The 20145-nt window shown below is 35.6% G+C and overlaps 2 protein-coding genes across 6 annotated transcripts in view; both read left to right on the top strand.

The window, feature by feature from the left end:
- The window catches only part of LOC105569231, a 7000-nt gene extending 3802 nt beyond the window's left edge, over positions 1-3198 (top strand). For all 3 annotated transcript variants that reach the window (XM_012025510.1, XM_012025509.1, XM_012025511.1), the window contains 3 exons: positions 1709-1884; positions 2044-2131; positions 2667-3198. In XM_012025510.1, the coding sequence (XP_011880900.1) occupies positions 1709-1884; positions 2044-2131; positions 2667-2865 (463 nt within the window). In that variant the 3' untranslated portion in view covers positions 2866-3198. The remainder of the gene's footprint in view (positions 1-1708; positions 1885-2043; positions 2132-2666) is intronic.
- A 74-nt stretch (positions 3199-3272) lies between these two features.
- Positions 3273-20002, top strand: LOC105569232 (glycerol-3-phosphate acyltransferase 3-like). 3 transcript variants are annotated; one of them, XM_012025513.1, is made up of 9 exons: positions 3273-3484; positions 14550-14831; positions 14930-15067; positions 15155-15289; positions 16426-16659; positions 17245-17360; positions 17558-17699; positions 17790-17998; positions 18086-20002. In XM_012025513.1, the coding sequence occupies exons 1-9, from the start codon at positions 3332-3334 to the stop codon at positions 18171-18173; spliced, it is 1497 nt and encodes a 498-aa protein (XP_011880903.1). In that variant the 5' UTR covers positions 3273-3331; the 3' UTR covers positions 18174-20002. The 3 variants fall into 3 exon arrangements, with proteins under 3 accessions (XP_011880903.1, XP_011880902.1, XP_011880904.1); XM_012025512.1 differs by lacking the exon at positions 16426-16659 and adding an exon at positions 15660-15896 and having other exon boundaries at positions 3276-3484; XM_012025514.1 differs by lacking the exon at positions 16426-16659 and having other exon boundaries at positions 3276-3484.
- The last annotated feature ends 143 nt before the right edge of the window (positions 20003-20145 follow it).

Genomic DNA, 20145 nt, shown 5'->3' with positions numbered 1-20145 from the left:
TTAAAATTATGTCAAGACATAATAAAAATTCGGAATTATTTTTATGTTCCGACATAATTTTAATTTCACGAATTATTTCGATTTACGAATAATTTTAATTTCACGAATTAAAATTATGTCGGGACATAAAAATAATTCCGAATTTTTATTATGTCTTGACATAATTTTAATTCACTCAATTTTTATTATGTTCGACAATTATTATTACGTCTTGACATAATTTTCATTCATCAAATTAAAATTATGTCAAGACATAATAATAATTGGATGAATTAAAATTATGTCTTGGAATTAAAATTATGTAATTGGATGAATTAAAATTATGTCTTGACATAAAAAAATTTCGAATTTTTATTATGTCTAGACATAATAAATAAATTATGTCTAGACATAATAAAAATTCGAAATTTTTTTATGTCAAGACATAATTTTAATTCATCCAATTATTATTATGTCTTGACATAATTTTAATTTGATGAATGAAAATTATGTCAAGACGTAATAATAATTGTCGAACATAATAAAAATTGAGTGAATTAAAATTATGTCAAGACATAATAAAAATTCGGAATTCTTTAGACGGAAAGTTGTAGATTAGACGTTTTATAAATGCAATGTAATACAAATTGATATTTTTTTAAAGGAAAATTAAAGATAGGCGAATCATACAATGTTGTGATAAAAATTACAAAGAGCTCGGCCAAGTCCAGTATTTCTGGAAAAGAGTTGGATTCGTTTTGGATTTAAAGCCAACGGCACACAGCTTATCTATCACATGGAATTCTGATTGGCTCTCACTAGCCAGCAAAGGTGCACGCAAGTAAACCAGCAAGCGAAAAAGCATCGTGTGCCGCTGGCTTAAATTAAAGTTTGATACGTAGATTACGAATATGCAAGTGTTGCAACAAAGCTACCAATTGTGACTACTTGCCACCGCAGATACTATTTAGGCTCGGTTTCACCAACGTCGCTTAACTTTACGCTTAGCTTAATTCGTTCTTTGTCTCTTTCCAACTGTTACTTTAGATAGACATGAATTAAACTAAGATTAAAGTTAAACGACGTTTGGTGAAACCGGGCCTTATTTTCCTCTTTAGATTAAATATCAAGTCCAATTAAGCTTGATATCAGAGAATGAAAAAATCAAGTCTGAATAAAAATAAAAAATATAGATGATTAATGACCAAATTAACTTCAACACTGCTGAAAACTGAAGCAGTTTAACTGACCGTCTGGTGGAAGTGGCGTTTTAAGTAGGCCGTTTCTCTGGAACGGTAGCTGTGTTCAATTTGCCTAACTCCAGGCTAAATCCAGACCGAATTTTAACTCTTTTTTTTTCCAAAAATAGCTTGTCCAACTGTGCATCTGGAAGTAAAAATATAGAAAAAAAGATATGATGGGGTAATATTTTTCGCAATAAGAATTTTAATTCAATAGGGGAGAGGGTAAATTTATAATGCTAAGTATAGCATTAAAATTAAATTAAAATAATTTATAAAAATCGCTCTGCGATTTTTAGAACATGTAAATTCACGAGAATGATCTTACCGAGGGGAAAATCTGTGTTATATGTCCGATAGTAACGGCGCACAGTACAGAGTAGGAAAAATACGGTATATGGATTCACTAAGCTATTTAATGGCCACCATCTTGCCTAGGTCCTAATTCAATGGGCGTTTAAATTTCAATTTGATTTATATCTAAATAGGACCGAGAAATATTCATCATTAGAAAAGAAGAGTTGCAGTAAGGCAACATACTTAATAAAGCAAACAGTATCAGCGGCGGAGCAAGTGTTAAGGTTTGCTAAAGACCTGGAGAGACTATATATCAACGAGGAAAAAGACATCCCGAAGAGGACAAGTAACGTCAGTATTACAGAAGGTAAATTATCAATGAAGTACCTTAAATATACACATAATATTAATCTTTATCGTCAATTTTAAACAGTATCCTGTGATATTAAAGTTACATTCTTTTATATATTACATTATCATGTTATTTAAAAAATTAAATTTATTAATGTGATCGTTTAATCAACAGAGATTGAAAAAGAACATTCATCTCGTGAAACACAAGTCGAAATACCTACGAAGAGAAGAGTACCAGTTCCAGCTCTAGATAACACTGGGTAATAGTCTACTTTGACATAAATACAAAATTTTTACTCAAGAGCTTATTGAACTAGACAGTTAATTATTAAGAATTATTCAATTTTACTTGTTTTACTTGTCACTTTTTCAATATTTCCTCAATTGCTCAATCTTTCTTCTGTGTTTTGCTATTTTATGCTCCATTAACACTTTAATTTCTCATTTCAGTATCTGGTTATTAAATGATATTATTTCATATAAATTTCTTCATTTCATCATTTTCACTCATTTTTTCACTCATTTCACATCATTCATCACATCAAATATTTCATAACATAACAATATTCTAAGTGTATACTCGACTTTCGTAACAACTTTCGTAAATGGATATTGACAAAATATGAAATTCATTAATTGACAGTTTGAGAAAAGAATAAAACTTTTATCGCTTTGTCGTAATCTAAGAACCGTGCTTAGTTCTTTTCTACGAAACTTAGCATATTGTTATTACATATATATCTACCGTTTAAAGAATTATTTGGCATATAATAAAAATATCGTTTTTACTGTTAGCGGTTCCTCGCAGCCTGATCTGACGAGTCAAGGGTTGTATGCTCTATTACAAGTTTTATGGCGTGACAACGAGATGGTCAGATTCAGTGATCTTATTTCACCGGAGAGGTACACAAAAAGTGATGCTGCTACTGCTTTTGGGATGCTTCTTGGTAAGTGTTGTTACATTTGCAATGTTTTTCGTTGTTTCAAAAAGTAGTGGTCAATTTTACCTTTCTTTGTATTATTGTATCAATTTAGTGTTATGCTAATTCGTTTATCTGCACTATTTTTATTTATAGAGCTCGAGGCACAAAAAAAACTCGTTTTACATCAGGCGAGCTGTTTTCGCACTGTAAGGATTACGAAATACAATTATTCGGAATAACGGACATAACTGAGATACAAAAGTTACATTACAATGATTTTAATACATACATATGTATATCTATTACATACATATGTATGTATATCTATTTTCTTTATTTATCTATAAAGAACATCTTGTAGCTTATTAATCCACGCTCCTAGATGGCGCACCGCGCGCTTTAAGAATAATACCGACGAGTGTTCCGTCTAGATTGACGTGCGTCCCCCCCACCCCCTTCACACAGTCGTGGGCGAAGAACTGTCCGGTAATCGGAGCACTTCGCGGTGCTCGGAGCTCGCGGCGGTCAGTGAGCAAAATGGCGTCGTTGTGGACGGTGATGTCGTTCGCGTTCTCGTTGCTGCTAACACCTTTCCTCATGTTCCTCCTGGCGATCGTGTTCCTCGCGTCCATCGGCAAGTCCCTCGGCGTTCGTAGGCTGTACATTAAGCTGCTGCTGGCCCTCTTCGAGGTGAGTCCCGTCACTGCCATTTGTCGTGTGCCTCGATCAGATCAACCGGCCCCGCGCTCCTGGATCGGTCGATTCCCTGCGAGTCGCGTACCTCGCGACGTCGCGGCTTTACTTCGACCGGGCCCTCGCCTCTCGCCGGTGGGGACCGTTTCCTCCTCGCGTTCACGGGCTCCTTTTTTTTATGACACGTGTGCCGGAAAATGTGCTAATCGGACGCAACCTTACGCGCCGTTGCGTCTCGCGTTCGCGTATAATCGCAAGGTACGGCAGTCGCGAGACCTCGCGGTCGACGAGAGGGAGGAATCGGTCCACTCCTTGTTTCTTATTCGATGCTTCCGAAACTCCGGAAATTCCTCACCGGAGACGAACGGAACGACGTGACGGTCTGTCGCGCGCGACGGTCCAGCGGGACGGATGCGGCTAGTTAGGAGGGGGAGGGCGAGGGGGGGTTTTCTCTGTGGGTCGCAAGTTAATTAGCGCGCGAGCCGACCGTCCTCTCGCACTTTGTATACGCACCCGCTCCGCGTCTTACGCTCGCGGCGTCAAAGTTCCCGGCGAAACGGCGAGAGAGGCGTTTTTATTCGACGTTACGCAAGCTCGGTTTATTTTTAGCCGGGACAGATCGGGGAAAATGCGAGGGAAAAAATCTCGTACGATTAATCTCTCTGGCTTCTTTTTTTTTTGGTACGCGCGCATTAGGAGCAATAATGACTCGGCGTCGAGGCCGACGAGGCAATCCTGTTCAGAGGTGGACGCGTTTTGCGTATTGTTTTTGCAGAGAAAAGTCCGTTCTTCCACATATTTTTTCACAAATTAACAATGCATTTTTTACTAAACGACTACTGCTCCAAGGACAACGAATTCATGACGGAATCGACAAACGATGCCCGTTAATTTAGTCGAAACCCCCGCTATCTCGTATTAGGAGCCTGTCTCGTAATAGAAAACTTTCCTCTACGTATTATCGCGCGCAGTTTCTAAATGCAGCGAGCAAGCGTGTCGAACTGTTTCCATTAGGAACACCTTCGTGCAACACCTGCCGAGGGGAGTACCGTTTATTTAATTTCGATCGACGCGGTGTGACTGCGAAACGGGATTTCACGGATCCCCGGCGCGGTGTTAGATCGCGCGATGGCCAAGAGTTGTCCCTCCGATTTCTATTTTAAATTAATTTGCGCCGGAATGCGGTATACCGCATTAGGCACGCATCAGTTTCGCGACGAAAAGCGGCTGTTAACTGAGAAGATTAGAGATAAAGCACTTACCGTTTTTTTGCCGAGATAAGAGGATTATTAATTCTATTCCGAATGGCTAATTAATGGCCGGATGGTTCGTAAATGTCGCGCGTAAACATCGTAAAAACGTTCCGAAGTTATACGTGCAAATGTCAGCTTGGTCTCTTTTGTCAAGATTTACAATAATTCGGAGCCGGCAGATTTATTCCAAGCACAAACGATGCGTTCATTGAAGATGCAAAGCGCGCAATTCTTGAAGATTCTCCTTTTTATTTACCCGCCCCAGGTGTACGCAGTCCCTTACGTCCCTGAAACGATTAATTAATTAAGAATTTGGTGATTAAGAAATTTAAGAAATCACCGATCACCGGACACTTTCTCCCAAAAACCATACCAAACGCCTTGCTTGCTCCTAATTAGTCGGATAGGTGATGTCTCAATGAAAACTTCGTTTAGAACATGTATAATGTATGAGCTACAAACGCCTCAAAGTTTACAGATTACAAACTTCCAAAACGTCGGACTTTTCACTGCCCAGTCCATCGTTCAACTTATTTTATCTTATTATTTTCTTGCTGTTGATTGAAACAGCGTCATATTATCCGCGATGTATCTGGAACGGGCGTTTAGTTTATGTGTTCAACAGTTATGAATCGCAAGTATTGTTCAATTTCACAACATACATTTTTCTATTAGATTGAAAGCATATTGTTCTCTTCAAAAATTTCAGACTCCCTTTTTGTTAAAAATTTTCCAAGACTTAACAAGTGATCGTGACTTTGCCGCAACCTTCCGGCATTCGACACCAATCCTCATAAAACGTGCTTACCTCAAAATAGCTACCTAAAATCAGAAGTAAACTACTAAACGATTCTACTGAAATAACTAAAATCAGAAATAACTTGTTGACTTGTTGATTAAATAACTTTTGAATGTACTGCCAGGAGGACGTGAGAGGCTGGAAGGGTCCGCGCACTTCGGCGTTTGTATTTCGTAATTTGCAATTCAGGTGCTTGAATGCAAATTATTGTAGGCTTTTTAGGCAATTGTCTCGTGAAAATTGAGATATTGGTACAATTGTTCATTACGTGCGCGCTCTTCGTTCCTGATTCCTAAATATATTTTGCTAATATTTAAGATACATTATTAACACAAATGTATTTTTCTAATAATTAATAGCAGGGATATATAGAATTATATTAGAAAGATTTAAATATGTTAAATAAATCTTCTCAAATAATTTTTCAGTATTTTTAAATGGTGTGCCATTCTTCTACCTTCAATTTTTCTGATTTAGGTATTGATTTGTTGTTAACTGCTTTTATTTAGTTCTTTTAACTCGTTATATTATGTGCACGGCATAGACTATAAATAGTCTAATAAACACAAGTTTGAACTTGCAATTTCTAGTCTTATTCATCTTTTTCCGGCTTGTAAAAAGCTTATAATACAATCATACTTGCAAACACCAATATGGATGCAAAACGACTGACGCAAATCTCAAGTACCTGTGCAAGGAAAGAAAAAAAAAAGTACGATATTGCCGTGTCATACATTTGTATAAGATACATCTTAATTTCCAACTTCGAAAAAATTTCGAAATATTTAATGAGATATTTAATTTGAATAAACGTCGCATACATAAATAATTAACGTCAACGTCGTTGAAGTAATTAATACGCGCGATTAATTTGTGCAAAATTTCACAACTTCGAATACTGGATTTAATAACGCGATTTGTTTTTACTGAAAATTACGATTTTCTAAGTTATCCAGTTATTTGTTATATAATATAAAATTGTGCATAATTTTAATGAACATAAAAATAGACACACTTGCGATAAGCATAAAATGATTTATCGAGTCACCGACTATATTCCGCAAGGTCTAATGGAAGTGGTTTTGAAAGCTATAAGAAAACGCGACATATATCCCGCGAATGCAATGAATCGACTCCGGTTTACTGATTTAATAATACGATTGTCTTCTGCTGTTAAAGCCGAGCCCGAAAAAAGACGCTTACAGATTTGTGCGAAGCAAACGCACGATGTTCGGTAAAAGTGAAGGAAATGTATTTTGATAGAAGACCTGAGAATCTATCGTTACCTTGAACCTCGGATTGACTGCCTGCCGTGACGCCAGAGGCGAGGAAAGCGTAAAGTTACACATGTAAATACTTTATGTTCACGCAAATGACTTTTTGTCAATTGTGCTGCCCTGGTTCAATAATACCGGTTTGCGAACTACATGATAAACGTTATCAACATGATATCTCTCCTGGATACGTAACTGGCAGACATGTTGTCGTAATTATCAGCCAAAGAAACCTCAAATTGTAAGAATACATAATATGCAGAACTAGACAAATCAATCACGTATCTCTTCTACATCGTAAAATATATATTCCAGTATCCGTGAATACAGTATTATTAATATAAACGTGTTAAATTACTTCTATTATGCCAGACTGAGTGTATTTACAGATCTGAAAACTTTACGATGGAAAATGGTTTGCATAATTACATATGCAATATTTCATATGTACATTTATGTATTTCTTCAGTTCGAGATCTGTCCAAATATTCAAGAGAATATGCAACATTTCTTTCCTTAAAGAAGTCTTTAATATGCATACATACGTGTGCGATTAGGCTTACTTTATATGTAAACGTATAAATGAATTTTTATATGTTATCACTTTACTGAAACTTCTTTACATATTCACATGCATTTTGTGTATTGTCACGTTTAAATTTCCTTCTTAAACTAACGTGTATACAAGTTTTTAGGAAAAGAAAATGAGCAGAATATTTGCTATGCAAAATAATTCTTATAGACTCGGCGCTGGTTACATTTAACTAGAAAATAAAAAACCGTATTTCAATCTTTTTTAAGTATGCAAAACTACTTGAAATTTTGTCCTTAGAAATGTTATGAACGTGTTACGCAACTTTCGGTCTTGGAGTCTCTACGCAGTGACGAAATAAAGTGCCTTCGCAATTGCGTTCGCACTTTAAATTCACCGTTACATTAAAACCTTCCGTACGAGTCGTGAATCACAATATTTGTCCAATACGGCCGGTGCATGCAAAAATGTTGATAATGTTGCAACAGTTTTATCATCGATAAAAATAGTTTAATACCGAAGAAACGTTATGGACATTGAACATAAATTAACGTAAATAACGTCGAAAACGCAAAAAGGTCGTTAATAGCTATAATTTTATAAGAAAAAATGTTGCAAGTGATATTCTGCTGTTAACAGTATCATCTTAAAACCGGAGTAGACTTCGATAAAAAAAATCAAGGACAAAGATGAGGAGCGGTCCATGAGTCAGATCTACGTCATTTTACACGTGGATTGATATGCCGTTGCCTGTTTTGAGGAAAGAAAGAATGATTGCCAAGAGTTTAATCAACAATATCTGGAAAATCAATTTACGTATCTTTTCTGCATTGTAAAATATTCTTTATCTTCGTGTCGCGATAATCGGAGCAATGTCCGATTTTGCTCTGCAAGATCTTCGTTAATGCTACATTATCGTGGAAAACAATGTTACGCGTACTTAATTAACAGGAATATCATACGCTTCGTGGCCGCGTTGCGATTTGACTGCCATTATTACAATTCCGCACCGAATAAAGTAGCCTTGAAATTACATAACTGGGGAATACCAAGGACAAGGTAACTTGGAAATTGATTGTCATTCACGCTCTTGAAATTTATATCTGTGCGAAATTTTAGTACTGTCAAATCTTGTACGAAAAAATATTAAGGACGTATCATTGTTACATAGATACAATGGACGAAAATCTTGCTAAGTTGAGATGGATTAAAATTCACATTCTCTTCATAAGTTTCGTAACATTTGGCATCACGTATTAAATAATGTTTAATAAGATCAGTTCTTGCCTAATCAAATTTTTTCTTGTCTCTATGTTGTTTCATGTAGACATACGGATGGATATATCTCTACAACGAGAATCAAATCGATATATTCGCGCACTTTATGTTTAAATTGATTCAAAGTATATCGTACTGTCAAACTTTCTATAAAAGAATATTAAGAGCGTGAAAACAATGGACAGAAATCTAGCTGGCTGAAAATGGATGAAAATACATACGAATTTTCGTTAGTCCTCTCATGAATGGTGCATGAAGCGTGATCACTTTTCGGGTTATTATTCACAAACGAAGCACATACAATCAAGGGATAGGAAAACTATTTTGGTCTGCGAAATCTATACGCGGATCTACACGAGTCCGCTGTTTTGATCTATAGGTACAGCGTGTGTAAAGTTATACATATGTAACCTAGATTTACCTAGGCTCCTATGTTCTCTTCCATTGATCGATACGATATTTATTGTCTCGGCGTCGCAAAGTATTCCGAGATGCACAAATATATCAGATGGATCCCCAGTAAGATCTGTTGCAATCACGAGTCGCCAATGAAAATGCGCAAATTACATCAGATACATTTGCAAAATAATTTTATTCGCTTACGCTGCAAACAATGACCTAACGATGTTTCTTTTCCCTTTAAATTGAAGTCTTATTTGCCACAGAGAAAATGTATACTTCTTATTGAAATGCTTTATGATACAATCGATTCGAGTTAAAAATTCATTGTGTAAAGAAATGTAAATCTGTCGAAAATCTAATCTTTTATCGCGAAATCTTTGATGCTCTCTGTAAGTGAATCTTAATAGATACGCTGTGATAAGGCAATGATATACCTGATAATAGTTAATAAACGCGATAATAACCGACTCGCTTCAGAGAACGACAGTATTAACTATGTCTGAAATAACCTGATTATTTCAACAATTGCTTGGCAAAACATCTGCGTTTATTATTAGGCAAATCGATGTTAAATAGCCAATAACTCTCGGACCGAAAACAATCAATCAGTTTACATATTGGAAGGCTGGTCGTTTTACTTTCGATGTACAGTATAACATTAGTTGTCACGACTAACTGATAAACTTCCACAACGGCGCTTTCGATATAATTTGTGAAAACATTACGTTTGCCAGTCTCATTATTCCAGAGTTCTCGTAGATCTTCTCTGTGAGCGACAAACTTTGTGTCCTGATTGTAAAATCAAACATTTCGGAAACTCTTACTCCTCGAGATGGTCTTGTGCTATTTTTATGTGCAGGTCGACCTCAATCTCTCTTTTTAAAATAAAGTTTTCATTTAATATCACGCGTATTTTTGTAATTGTATTTAAATGTAAAAACTCCAATAATAATAATAATAAATTTCCATTGATGCCCTGGTTCTTGTACAAAAGACATTCGTAATTCAATTAGCGTATCAATCTTATTCTGTGCGCGTCGGCGCAATTGCGAAACGTCTGGATTTCCTTTTTGAATTAAAGCTGGTGAGAGGCCCCGTGCAATTTCTCTCGGGAGAAAGCCCGCGGGTAGGATAATGCCGCGTGATCCGGATCTCTCACACGTTCGCGTCACATGCCGTTAATCATCAGATGCGTTATTGAAGCCACGATTCGCGCGTCGAAGCGCGTGCGACTGAAACGCGTGCGATTATCTGTGACTTGCGCAATCTTTTCCGTAGATTGTCGCGGCGATAAATAATGTAACGCTGTAATTAAATATACATAGAAACGAGTCATGGTGATGATGCCTAAATGAATAGCCTTCTTTTTCATCCGTAAAAATAGTATCGATCCAAACGTATTGGCACTGTATTTTTGTGACAGTGATAAAGCTTTTTTCTAACTACGTTGTTCATTTCCAAACTGTGTACCGCTGCTGCGACACTCATTTAGCCCTCGTTATCGTATATTACATGTATCGTATATGCACGTATGTACAACAGCGGTTTGTTGTGTGAAAAACACGAGATGTCATGTGTACGTCGACGCGAGATAAAGTCTCAACGTGAACAGTGAACGATCAACACGCGATAATTCATGGCAACTATCGTAAAAATATTTTGTTTATGTTAGATAATTATTTTATCTGAAAGCTTTATCTGACATTACGACATAATTCTACGGTGTCAACAAGATTGTCTTACGGAAGCGTAAAGCAGGTGTCAATGTTTTCGCCCCTTATATTTCGCGATAGATAAATTTCAGAATCATTCTCTTCTCATGGAAGATATGAGAGAATTGTTCACATAATTAGCATCGAACGTAAAATGCCATCGGTCGCCTGTTGCTTGCAACTTGCAACGTTCTGATCTATCGCGATTGAAATTTCACTGTCGAACTTTTTGATAACAAGGGTGAAACATCACACCACTTCAAAGATATCTCGTTGCGTAAAACCGATAGGATTGTCCAATCGCTCGGAAATTGAGACAATTTTGGTAAACAGCGCCTCTTGCTCTATCTTCTTCTCCTACGCGTATCAGGAGCTTTGTCATTATTACACGGATCACATCCGAATTTATCAGAAGATAAACTATATCAATGGAAATGATAAACGCGTGTTAAAAATGGAAGAGAATTTCCATTGTCGACTGAAGACTCGAAGGACCGTGGCTGCCTGGCAGGGCCACTCACAAAGGTCCCCCCTAAATGATGAATAGCTATTTTCAACAATAGCACACCTAGGTACAAGGTTAGAGCATAAGGTCGGATACTTTCCGGACAGACCTCGTATGTACTATGTAAAATATATTATAGAAAACTTTAGCGCTTACTCTTATTCTAGCGGCTTAAAATTCGTAGACACAATAATTACAACACAAACTCTATAAAATCCCAATACAATTGATTCTGCAATATATCACAAAATATTCTAGTTTCCGCTCACTAGTCGCTGAGTCACGTGTTTACGACAGTAAACAGTTGCTAAACAGTCTTCATTGATTTGTTTAATTTAAAATACTTGCATATTAGGAAAACCATCAGCGCAATTTTGCACGATTTTTTCTTTTCAAATTTACCCCGAAAGGCATAATTGTAAGACAATGACCTCGGTAATGGTTCTATTGTCCTTCATTCAACCATTTTAGTCATTTTTACATTATTGCGTTGAAAGAGATACTTGTACGTGACTGTCAAGTTTGGAATCGTATTAATAACACAGCGTCATGATGATTTACGTAGAAAAATATTCAACATTTCCAACTGATATCCGTTGTGATTCTCATGCAAAACTGTGCTTGTCAATGGGGTCAAATCCTAAAAATACAGTTCAAATCGATCATCTGCGTTTTAAATCGGATGTCATATTTCACTAGTATAACCATTTAAATTTCACAAATGACATAAAACTTTATATTCCGGCAAATCTATCGATATATTAAATTCGTAGTATTTGTATAAAATTGGTAGAAACTGTATTAAAAAGTTCTTCCCTACAAACGATGTTTTAACAATCACGATTAATAATTTCTATAATTCTCGTTTGCGTAGTTCAGCTTTGTTCGGCTCAATAATATGATTTTCGATAACTCATTGTCAGTGCAGTGCGAAGACAAATGCCCTCTTATTAATTTACCTAATGCGAATGCACTGAATAAGTGTCAGTTCGATGAGCAGCAAGTGTTGTGTCGCATTTACGTCGGCGGAATTAATTAATGCACTTGAATACACTCGTGCCAGATAATAGCGCAAGTGGTAAAGTGTTAGCACGTCAATCCAACAAAAGCAGTCAATATGTAAACGAAGAACGGACTCATATTTTTCCAAATAAATCCCTCTTGGAGTTTCTTTCAACAACTGCGTAAATAAACTTGTATTTTTCGACACTGAAGTGATCTTTTTTAATCTGGTTTTGCATGAGAATCACAATGGATATCAGTTGGAAATGCTGAATATTTTTCTACGTAGATCATCATGACGCTGTGTTATTGGTGCGATTCCAAACTTGACAGTCATGCGCAAGTGTCTCTTTCAATGCAACAATCTCTTTAACAAGATACAGGATTGGACAAACGTTACATTACATTCAGTGAAAATTGCAATACATCCAACTATCGTGCAGTATCACGAGAATATTCGGAAAGCAATTTAATTTGGTCTCAAGAAGTTAAGTAAACGTGAAATTAAAGCGGAATTGCGTATACAGGACATTGTCCTAACAATTATGTCCTGTATAAATAGAAGGGAAATTTAACAAATCTTATTTTTTCCCTGTTATATTGTAAAAAAGAATTTATCACCTGGAAGACAACATTTTATTAGACAAAACATGAATTCATCGCAGTTACATGCGGTACATTTACCGCGATAGTTACCGAGTCTATTCCCATATTGCTCCGCAAAAATTAGCGAGAGAAATATTAAACTTAATATTGAACTGTGTAATCGAGACGAAAACCGCCGAGTAACCTAGGCGACTAAAATACTTCAACAGATTGAGCGACAACAGAAAATTGCCATGGTCACGTAACTCTTGCTCGCTTTAAATATACATGACCAAATCCTTTACGCTATCCTTTGCATTACCGGTCCTACTTATACAGAGGATTTTATATAATGAATAAAGTGTCATATTAAGAATTCCACCAGTCATGCTTAAATCAAACGGACATATGAGAAAAATGAGATGTGTTTTGCAGTGTACCAAAATACTTGTGTCACATTAAAGATACCGCTCGATCACGGCAATTCGCAAAATATTGGTCGTCAGAGGTGGTCGATAATCATCTTTGGACACGCGATGTTCACGCGTTGAATCGCTTTTTTGGAGTTTGCTCCCGTAACACAACTCGTCGCTGAAGTTGCAAAATGTTATCATACCGTTATCGATCGTTGAACGAGGATCAAAGTCTTGGGCAGAGGGTAATTACGATATTAAACCGGCCTTCCGGCGATTACGTTATAGCGTGGTTCAAAGAATGCCTATCGATAACATGTGCCGTTCTTGAACGCGCATGTATAGATTAACATTGCGTGCATCTGTTTTCCACTATCTCCCGCAATAACGAACTATTTTCCTATTACGCAACTTGTTGTGGGACAAGACTTCTCCTTGCTTCGTTCCTCTCTCCTTGAATTGAAGTCGCGGATTGCGCGGTAATCAAATGCATCTGCGTTGCAAATAATAATTCCAAAAGTATAAAAAAAAACTAATATGCAACTATCCCTAAATTGGTAAAATTACCTGTAAAAGTTACGTAAAACATTATCTTGCTCGATCGAACTTGAATTTTTCTCAATATAATTTATTTTTTCTATTGCGCATTTGCACAATAGTCGCGAAAACACTTCAAGTATTTAAATTAAAAGTAAACTCTATTATCTCAGGACAAAAACAGATGAGATAAGATTGTGCTATTGTGCTTATTGTTAATAATACTATGATAATGATTTAAAATGTTAAAATTTATCATTTCGATATTTTATTATTGAAACAATTGAGTCCACTCTGTTTTTTTTGTCAGATGTAATTGTTACTGCTTCTATCTCCGAAAGTTCACGCAACTTTTTTTACTATCACAATGTTCCATAGAATCATTAGAAATAATGTTCAGTTTAATAAATCCATCTGTTCGCAACTCAACTGGATTTTTCAAGAAACCTTAGGCCCGGTTTCACCAAACTTAACTTTAATTTAGTTCTTAGTTTAATTCATGTTTGTAGAGTAACAGTTGGAAAGAGACAAAGAACGAATTAAGCTAAGCTTAAAGTTAAGCGACGTTGGTGAGACCGAGCCTTAGTAATAACGGTATGTTTTTGTCGAGAGCTCGCGTAGAGAATCTAAGAATGAGAGAATCTAAGAAAGCTTTAAAAAGAAGTCACATTAAGGATCGTAAAAATGGAAGTTCTCTACATAGAGAACCACAAACTCAATAATTGATGTTAATACGTGCATTTTACAAGCGGCCATTCACTGTATTACAGTACGGCCGACAAAACATAGAAAGCGTAAGGAAGAAGAACGGTACTCGGGATCCAGATGAAGCTCTTAACGCAGGAGAGGAATGTGAATCACCAACGATCACGGAAAAAGATTCAGCAGTAACATCGCCTAAGCTGCAAAATGGAAATGTGAGCAATTCGGTGATAGCCAGGTCGAAGGACTTTATCTTGGTCCCAGAGCCAGAAATGCATAATCACAAGAACCTTGTCGACGGATCGAGCCTCGAAGATAATCACGAGTCGTCAATGATTGACGACAAAGAGGTAAATTTTTGGAGGCAAATATGTACGATAGATTATACTCTCGTCAAGTTATACGCTCGATAAACCATGTTTTTCTCAACTATTTCTGATTACTTCAGGATAGCCTTAATGAGAAGAATTCGTTTGAAACGCTAAGAGCCGGATTTGCGCACGGCTGTTTGGATTACATCAGAGCTGGCGTTGAGGCTATTATAGAAGACGACGTGACTTCACGCTTTGAAGCTGAAGAACTTAAGGTGATATTTCATTGACAGTCATAATTGTATTGATATTTGCGTTGTGATAATTAACACGCTTGAGTAATTTACCTGTGTATCCTGTAGAATTGGAATCTATTGACTCGAACGAATAGATACTACGAGTTTATCTCCTGGAAGTTAACTTTCATATGGATGTTCGGATTCGTCTTGCGTTACTGTTTCCTGCTACCCCTAAGGATATTTATCTGCTTCATAGGGGTAAGTTTAATATCTATTTATATTTTGGTACATCTAATATATGTATTCAGTATTACTGATATATTATATATGTATATCATAGTAATACTGAGTACATAATAAGCGACTAAAATTGCGACAACCGATATTTTTTTGGCCTCGATCTTATTTAGCGGTGTAAAAATTCATTTTCTTCTTCATGTAGTTAAATTTAAATAGCCAGTTGTGATCTTCCATAAAGAGCCAGATGTGATTTCTAATGTTTTCGCATTTTTAAACGCACGTTGTAGATTTGTGACACTATGTCTAAAGTTACATTAAGTTTATTAAGATGTACGTCTGAAATATATAAATTTAGAACTGTACACGTACTAATATCAAAGCTTCTTAGGTACTATATCTCGTAGTCGTAACATTTTTAATCGGCTTTCTGCCGAATGGCCGTATAAAACGTTGGGGGAACAACCAAGGCTCCCTTATTGCGTTCAGGATTATGTCCCGTTCTATCTCGGGTATGATAACGGTCCACAATCCAGAGTACAAACCTAAGAACGGAGGAGTGTGCGTGTCGAATCATACGACCACCCTCGACGTCTGCATTTTATCCACGCAAACGACATTCTCTTTGGTAATTTGTCGTGGGTGAAACAATATATTTATAAGCTGGGAGACTTAAGCGCCGCACGATTATTCATGGCAAACATATCTACTGTTCGTTAATAGCTTTGCATTGGCTATATTTCACTATTTCATCGCATTCGAGAATGCTGCAGGAACGAAATTCATGATATTACATACAAATTATTCATATATAAATAGCAATCATGAAGTATCATTGTTATGACATATATACATTACCTAATCCGTATTACTCAAACTGTGGGAAACAGACAGTATACGGTTTTTTTTTAACCCCGATAACGCTGGATATGAAAATACGATAGTTCCTTCACGTAACAAAATGCGATTTTAATCCGTTTGCTTTCGCATATGGCCGAGAGTCAGAAGCTTGGTACTAGTGTTACAGAAGTTGTTGCGCATTACTGGTAAATGTTACAGGTAACGTGTCCTGTAACTTTGGTTTACAGGTAGTACCTACTCAGCAACGATAGAGAGGGAATGCCACGTTTCTCAGGTGCAAAGCTTGTGGTTTACAGGTGATGTGGCTGACTGTGTGTACTGCAGTAGTGGGCTACGTCCCCGAGGGTAGCTTCAAGCGGTGGCTCAACTACAAAGTCTCCATAATGTGCTTTGCTGTCTTATCCAGTGCTCTGTCTTCAGTCATCACCTACAACAATCCAGAGAATCGACCTGTCAGAGGCATATGTGTAGCTAATCACACATCTCCTATTGACGTGCTCGTACTCATGTGTGATAATTGTTATTCATTGGTATGTTTCCGACATACCGCTTACGGATACCACATTTAGTGCTTTTTTGCAGAATGATTTTTTTTTGCTTTATCTACTCATATTTTTCCGGACATTCTTAGAATAATGTTATTCTGCAACTGCACGACTACAACTTCTGTAAACATGCTCGCCTCTCATTATTAATAATATCTCATTATTAACAATTTCGTTGCCTTCATCATCGCTCTATTAAAATGTTGCAAAAATCGTACTCTTCTCAGATATCTACAGATTTGATGAGGCATCTAACATTGACTTTCCTTCGTCAAAATTGAGCAAGATCTAATAAGGCCTTTATAATTTCATAATGCATAATATCAGGTATATGAAAATTAAACTAGAAATCTATATTAAAATTAATTTATATTCAAATAAAATAATCTATCTTGATTATTTAAGAAACATTTTGTGTTTCTATATCTTTCAACGAATATAACTAATGATATTGAAATAATTGCCATTCTTCAGCATCTGTAATTCGGAGAAAGTATACGACTTTTGGAAGAAAATATACATAATTTTTAAATACCGGTCAGATCACCTCATTTGCATTTTTTATTATAGATAGGTCAGAGGCATGGTGGTTTCTTAGGAATATTACAGAGAGCTCTTGCTCGTGCCTCTCCACATATATGGTTTGAACGCTCTGAGATCAAAGACAGAGTAGCAGTTGCGCAAAGGTGCGATTACTTAAATGCAAAGTTATGTTTTCGTACCTAGATAGCCAGCTGACGTTATTTGTCTTCATATTGACATTAAAATTACAACTTTGCTGGCATTTTGACGTTAAAATGATGACAAATAACGTCAGCTGGCTGTCTGGGCATTTCATATTTTTACAGGATATTGTTGTTAATGTCTATTATGTGTCGTGCAGATTAAAGAAACACGTATCGGATCCCACAAATCCACCGATACTCATATTTCCAGAGGGTACGTGTATCAACAATACGTCAGTTATGCAATTCAAGAAAGGCAGCTTTGAAGTGGGCGGCGTTATCTATCCTGTGGCTATAAAAGTAATTTTTTATCATTAGCTCTGATGCACATCTTTGTATAATATTCTTTGAAAAGAGTGCTTCTTATACTTGTTTTCCTTTGACGTACAGTATGATCCAAGATTTGGAGACGCATTTTGGAACAGCAGTCGATATTCGATGTTACACTATTTATATATGATGATGTCCAGCTGGGCTATAGTCTGCGATGTGTGGTATCTTCCTCCAATGTACAGGAAGGAAGGAGAAAGTTCCATCGATTTTGCGAATCGAGTGAAATCTGTGATAGCGCGGCAAGGTGGTCTCGTTGATCTGCAATGGTACGTGTGGCGTTAATTCAAAGTTTCGTAGGAAGTAGAATTTACATATGATAAATAAGAATTATACACCTATTTTGTAAATGGTAGGGACGGTCAACTAAAGAGGATGAAGCCGAAGAAGGAATGGAGGGAAAAGCAGCAAGAAGAATTCAGTAAACGACTGAAAGTCGAATAAATAGTATCATTTCTAGTCATAACTTCACAATACGCATCTTGCGCGATGATTTGTTTGTTTAAACAAAATCATTTTATCGGCTCCTCCGTCACATATTATTTCCGCATATGTATATCATAAAGAGGAAATCTATGTGTCCCATTAGTCTGCATTAATAAATTTTAGATGTAGGTATTTTCCGCAAATATTGACAGTTTGCACTTTTTTGACAAATTTCTAAATACGAGTAATTGGCACTCTGACATTACACGAGGAGTATAATATCGTACATTTGTAATTATACAAATTTAACTTTTCAATATAATTTTTAAACTGATGTGCCGTATGGCTCATGCCTGAAGAATTATCATTTAAAGTGCAAATGTAATATTTGCTAGTTTTTAGTAGTGAAGTTCGATAATTGCAAAGGCATTACGAATTTATTATTTATATGTGGAATGTGTAGTTATGTTATAAAACGTGTGAAATACTTTTTTGCATGTGAGTGTATGTAGCATCGAGAAACCTTGATTATTGATACATACTATGAAAATTATTAGACAATTGAACAGTCGAACAAATTAGACGAGGTACATAAATTTTCTCTTATCTCTAAGAATAGTAAGAGAAAATTGTCCTAGTTTTAACTGTAATTAAAAGAGAAAACAAATATTTATTCATTTTCTGAAGAAGACTTAGCGGAATGACAACGTGGCACTCCGGATTATCTATCCTTTAGGAATACTGTGTACATGATTGCTGCATTATGTTATTTTTCTATTAAAACTGGATAGCATCTCGATATATATATTTTCTACTTTTATATTTTACATATATAGAATGTGAACATTTTTAGCGCTCTATATTGCAATGCATGTCAATGTAATATACGGTTATGAATTTAACATATAAATAATACACGCGTGTGCATATTAATGTAATCTGATATTAACCTAATTCAAAAGGGTGCGTTAAGAACGAAAGGGAAATATGTACAAGTATGAAAAGATGTATTTTCTCACACTTCCAACCAAAGGTAAATAGCAAGTTTAACATAAGTGCTATTTTACTATTGATGGCATTATTGTAATAACTATTAGTAAGTAATAATAGATGTTGTATTCATTTAAATGAAGATGACACCTATTATAAGTTCATACTACTTGTTATATATTTTATAATTATAATTTGGCCTAATTCTTATTATAAATAAAAAATTACATTAAATTTATAGTTGATAAATTTTTTATGAAAGAAAAGTTTAACATTTAGCGATGAAGGAATTATTATTACTTACTTTCAACTCGTATTTTCGGAGAATTCTGGAAAATGAAATAGAAATGATTAATGTTAACTAAATGCAATAAACAATGTTAATTAGATGATACAATTATTGCGTGGGGAAGATAAATTGTAAGTCGATTTATTTTCCGAAATCATCTTTATCGTAACGTCATAATGTGCTCATTATAAAATATGCATGAATCCATTTCATAAAATTAAATTTCTAAATGTCATCACATACAATTTGTAATGTCACTGTAAAATTTCTTTTTTAAGAAACGGTATAAAATATATTTTTATAGCAAATAATTAGTCAATAATATATGATATGTAACTATATTGCTTATATTAAAACGTAAGAAGTCCTGGGGTTATGTAAAATTATTTCGTCTTTTATAAATACAATTAAGTTGTTACATAGCATGTATATATGTATTTGTTATCGTTCAGCTCATATGGGAAAAATGTATTATATAGTGTGTATGGATGTAATATTTTGAATGGCACTTGTTTATAATTAATGTCTGTCGATGTAAATGTAGTTAAATAAATTAAAGTATATTAAATAAAAATTGATTTGTATGAAAGTGTTGCAAGATATATTTAAGAGTAGAAAAAGAAAGATTGTTTTTTCAGAGTTTAGACGGCACGTTGTATCCTTAAGTAAAGAGTAATTGATCATATAATTAGGAAAGCAAATGGCACTATA

The sequence above is a fragment of the Vollenhovia emeryi genome, unplaced genomic scaffold, assembly GCF_000949405.1.
Source record: "Vollenhovia emeryi isolate VEMERY1.0 unplaced genomic scaffold, V.emery_V1.0 DF939125.1, whole genome shotgun sequence".
Lineage (NCBI taxonomy): Eukaryota > Metazoa > Arthropoda > Insecta > Hymenoptera > Formicidae > Vollenhovia > Vollenhovia emeryi.
This window is presented reverse-complemented; position numbering and strand designations above follow the sequence as displayed.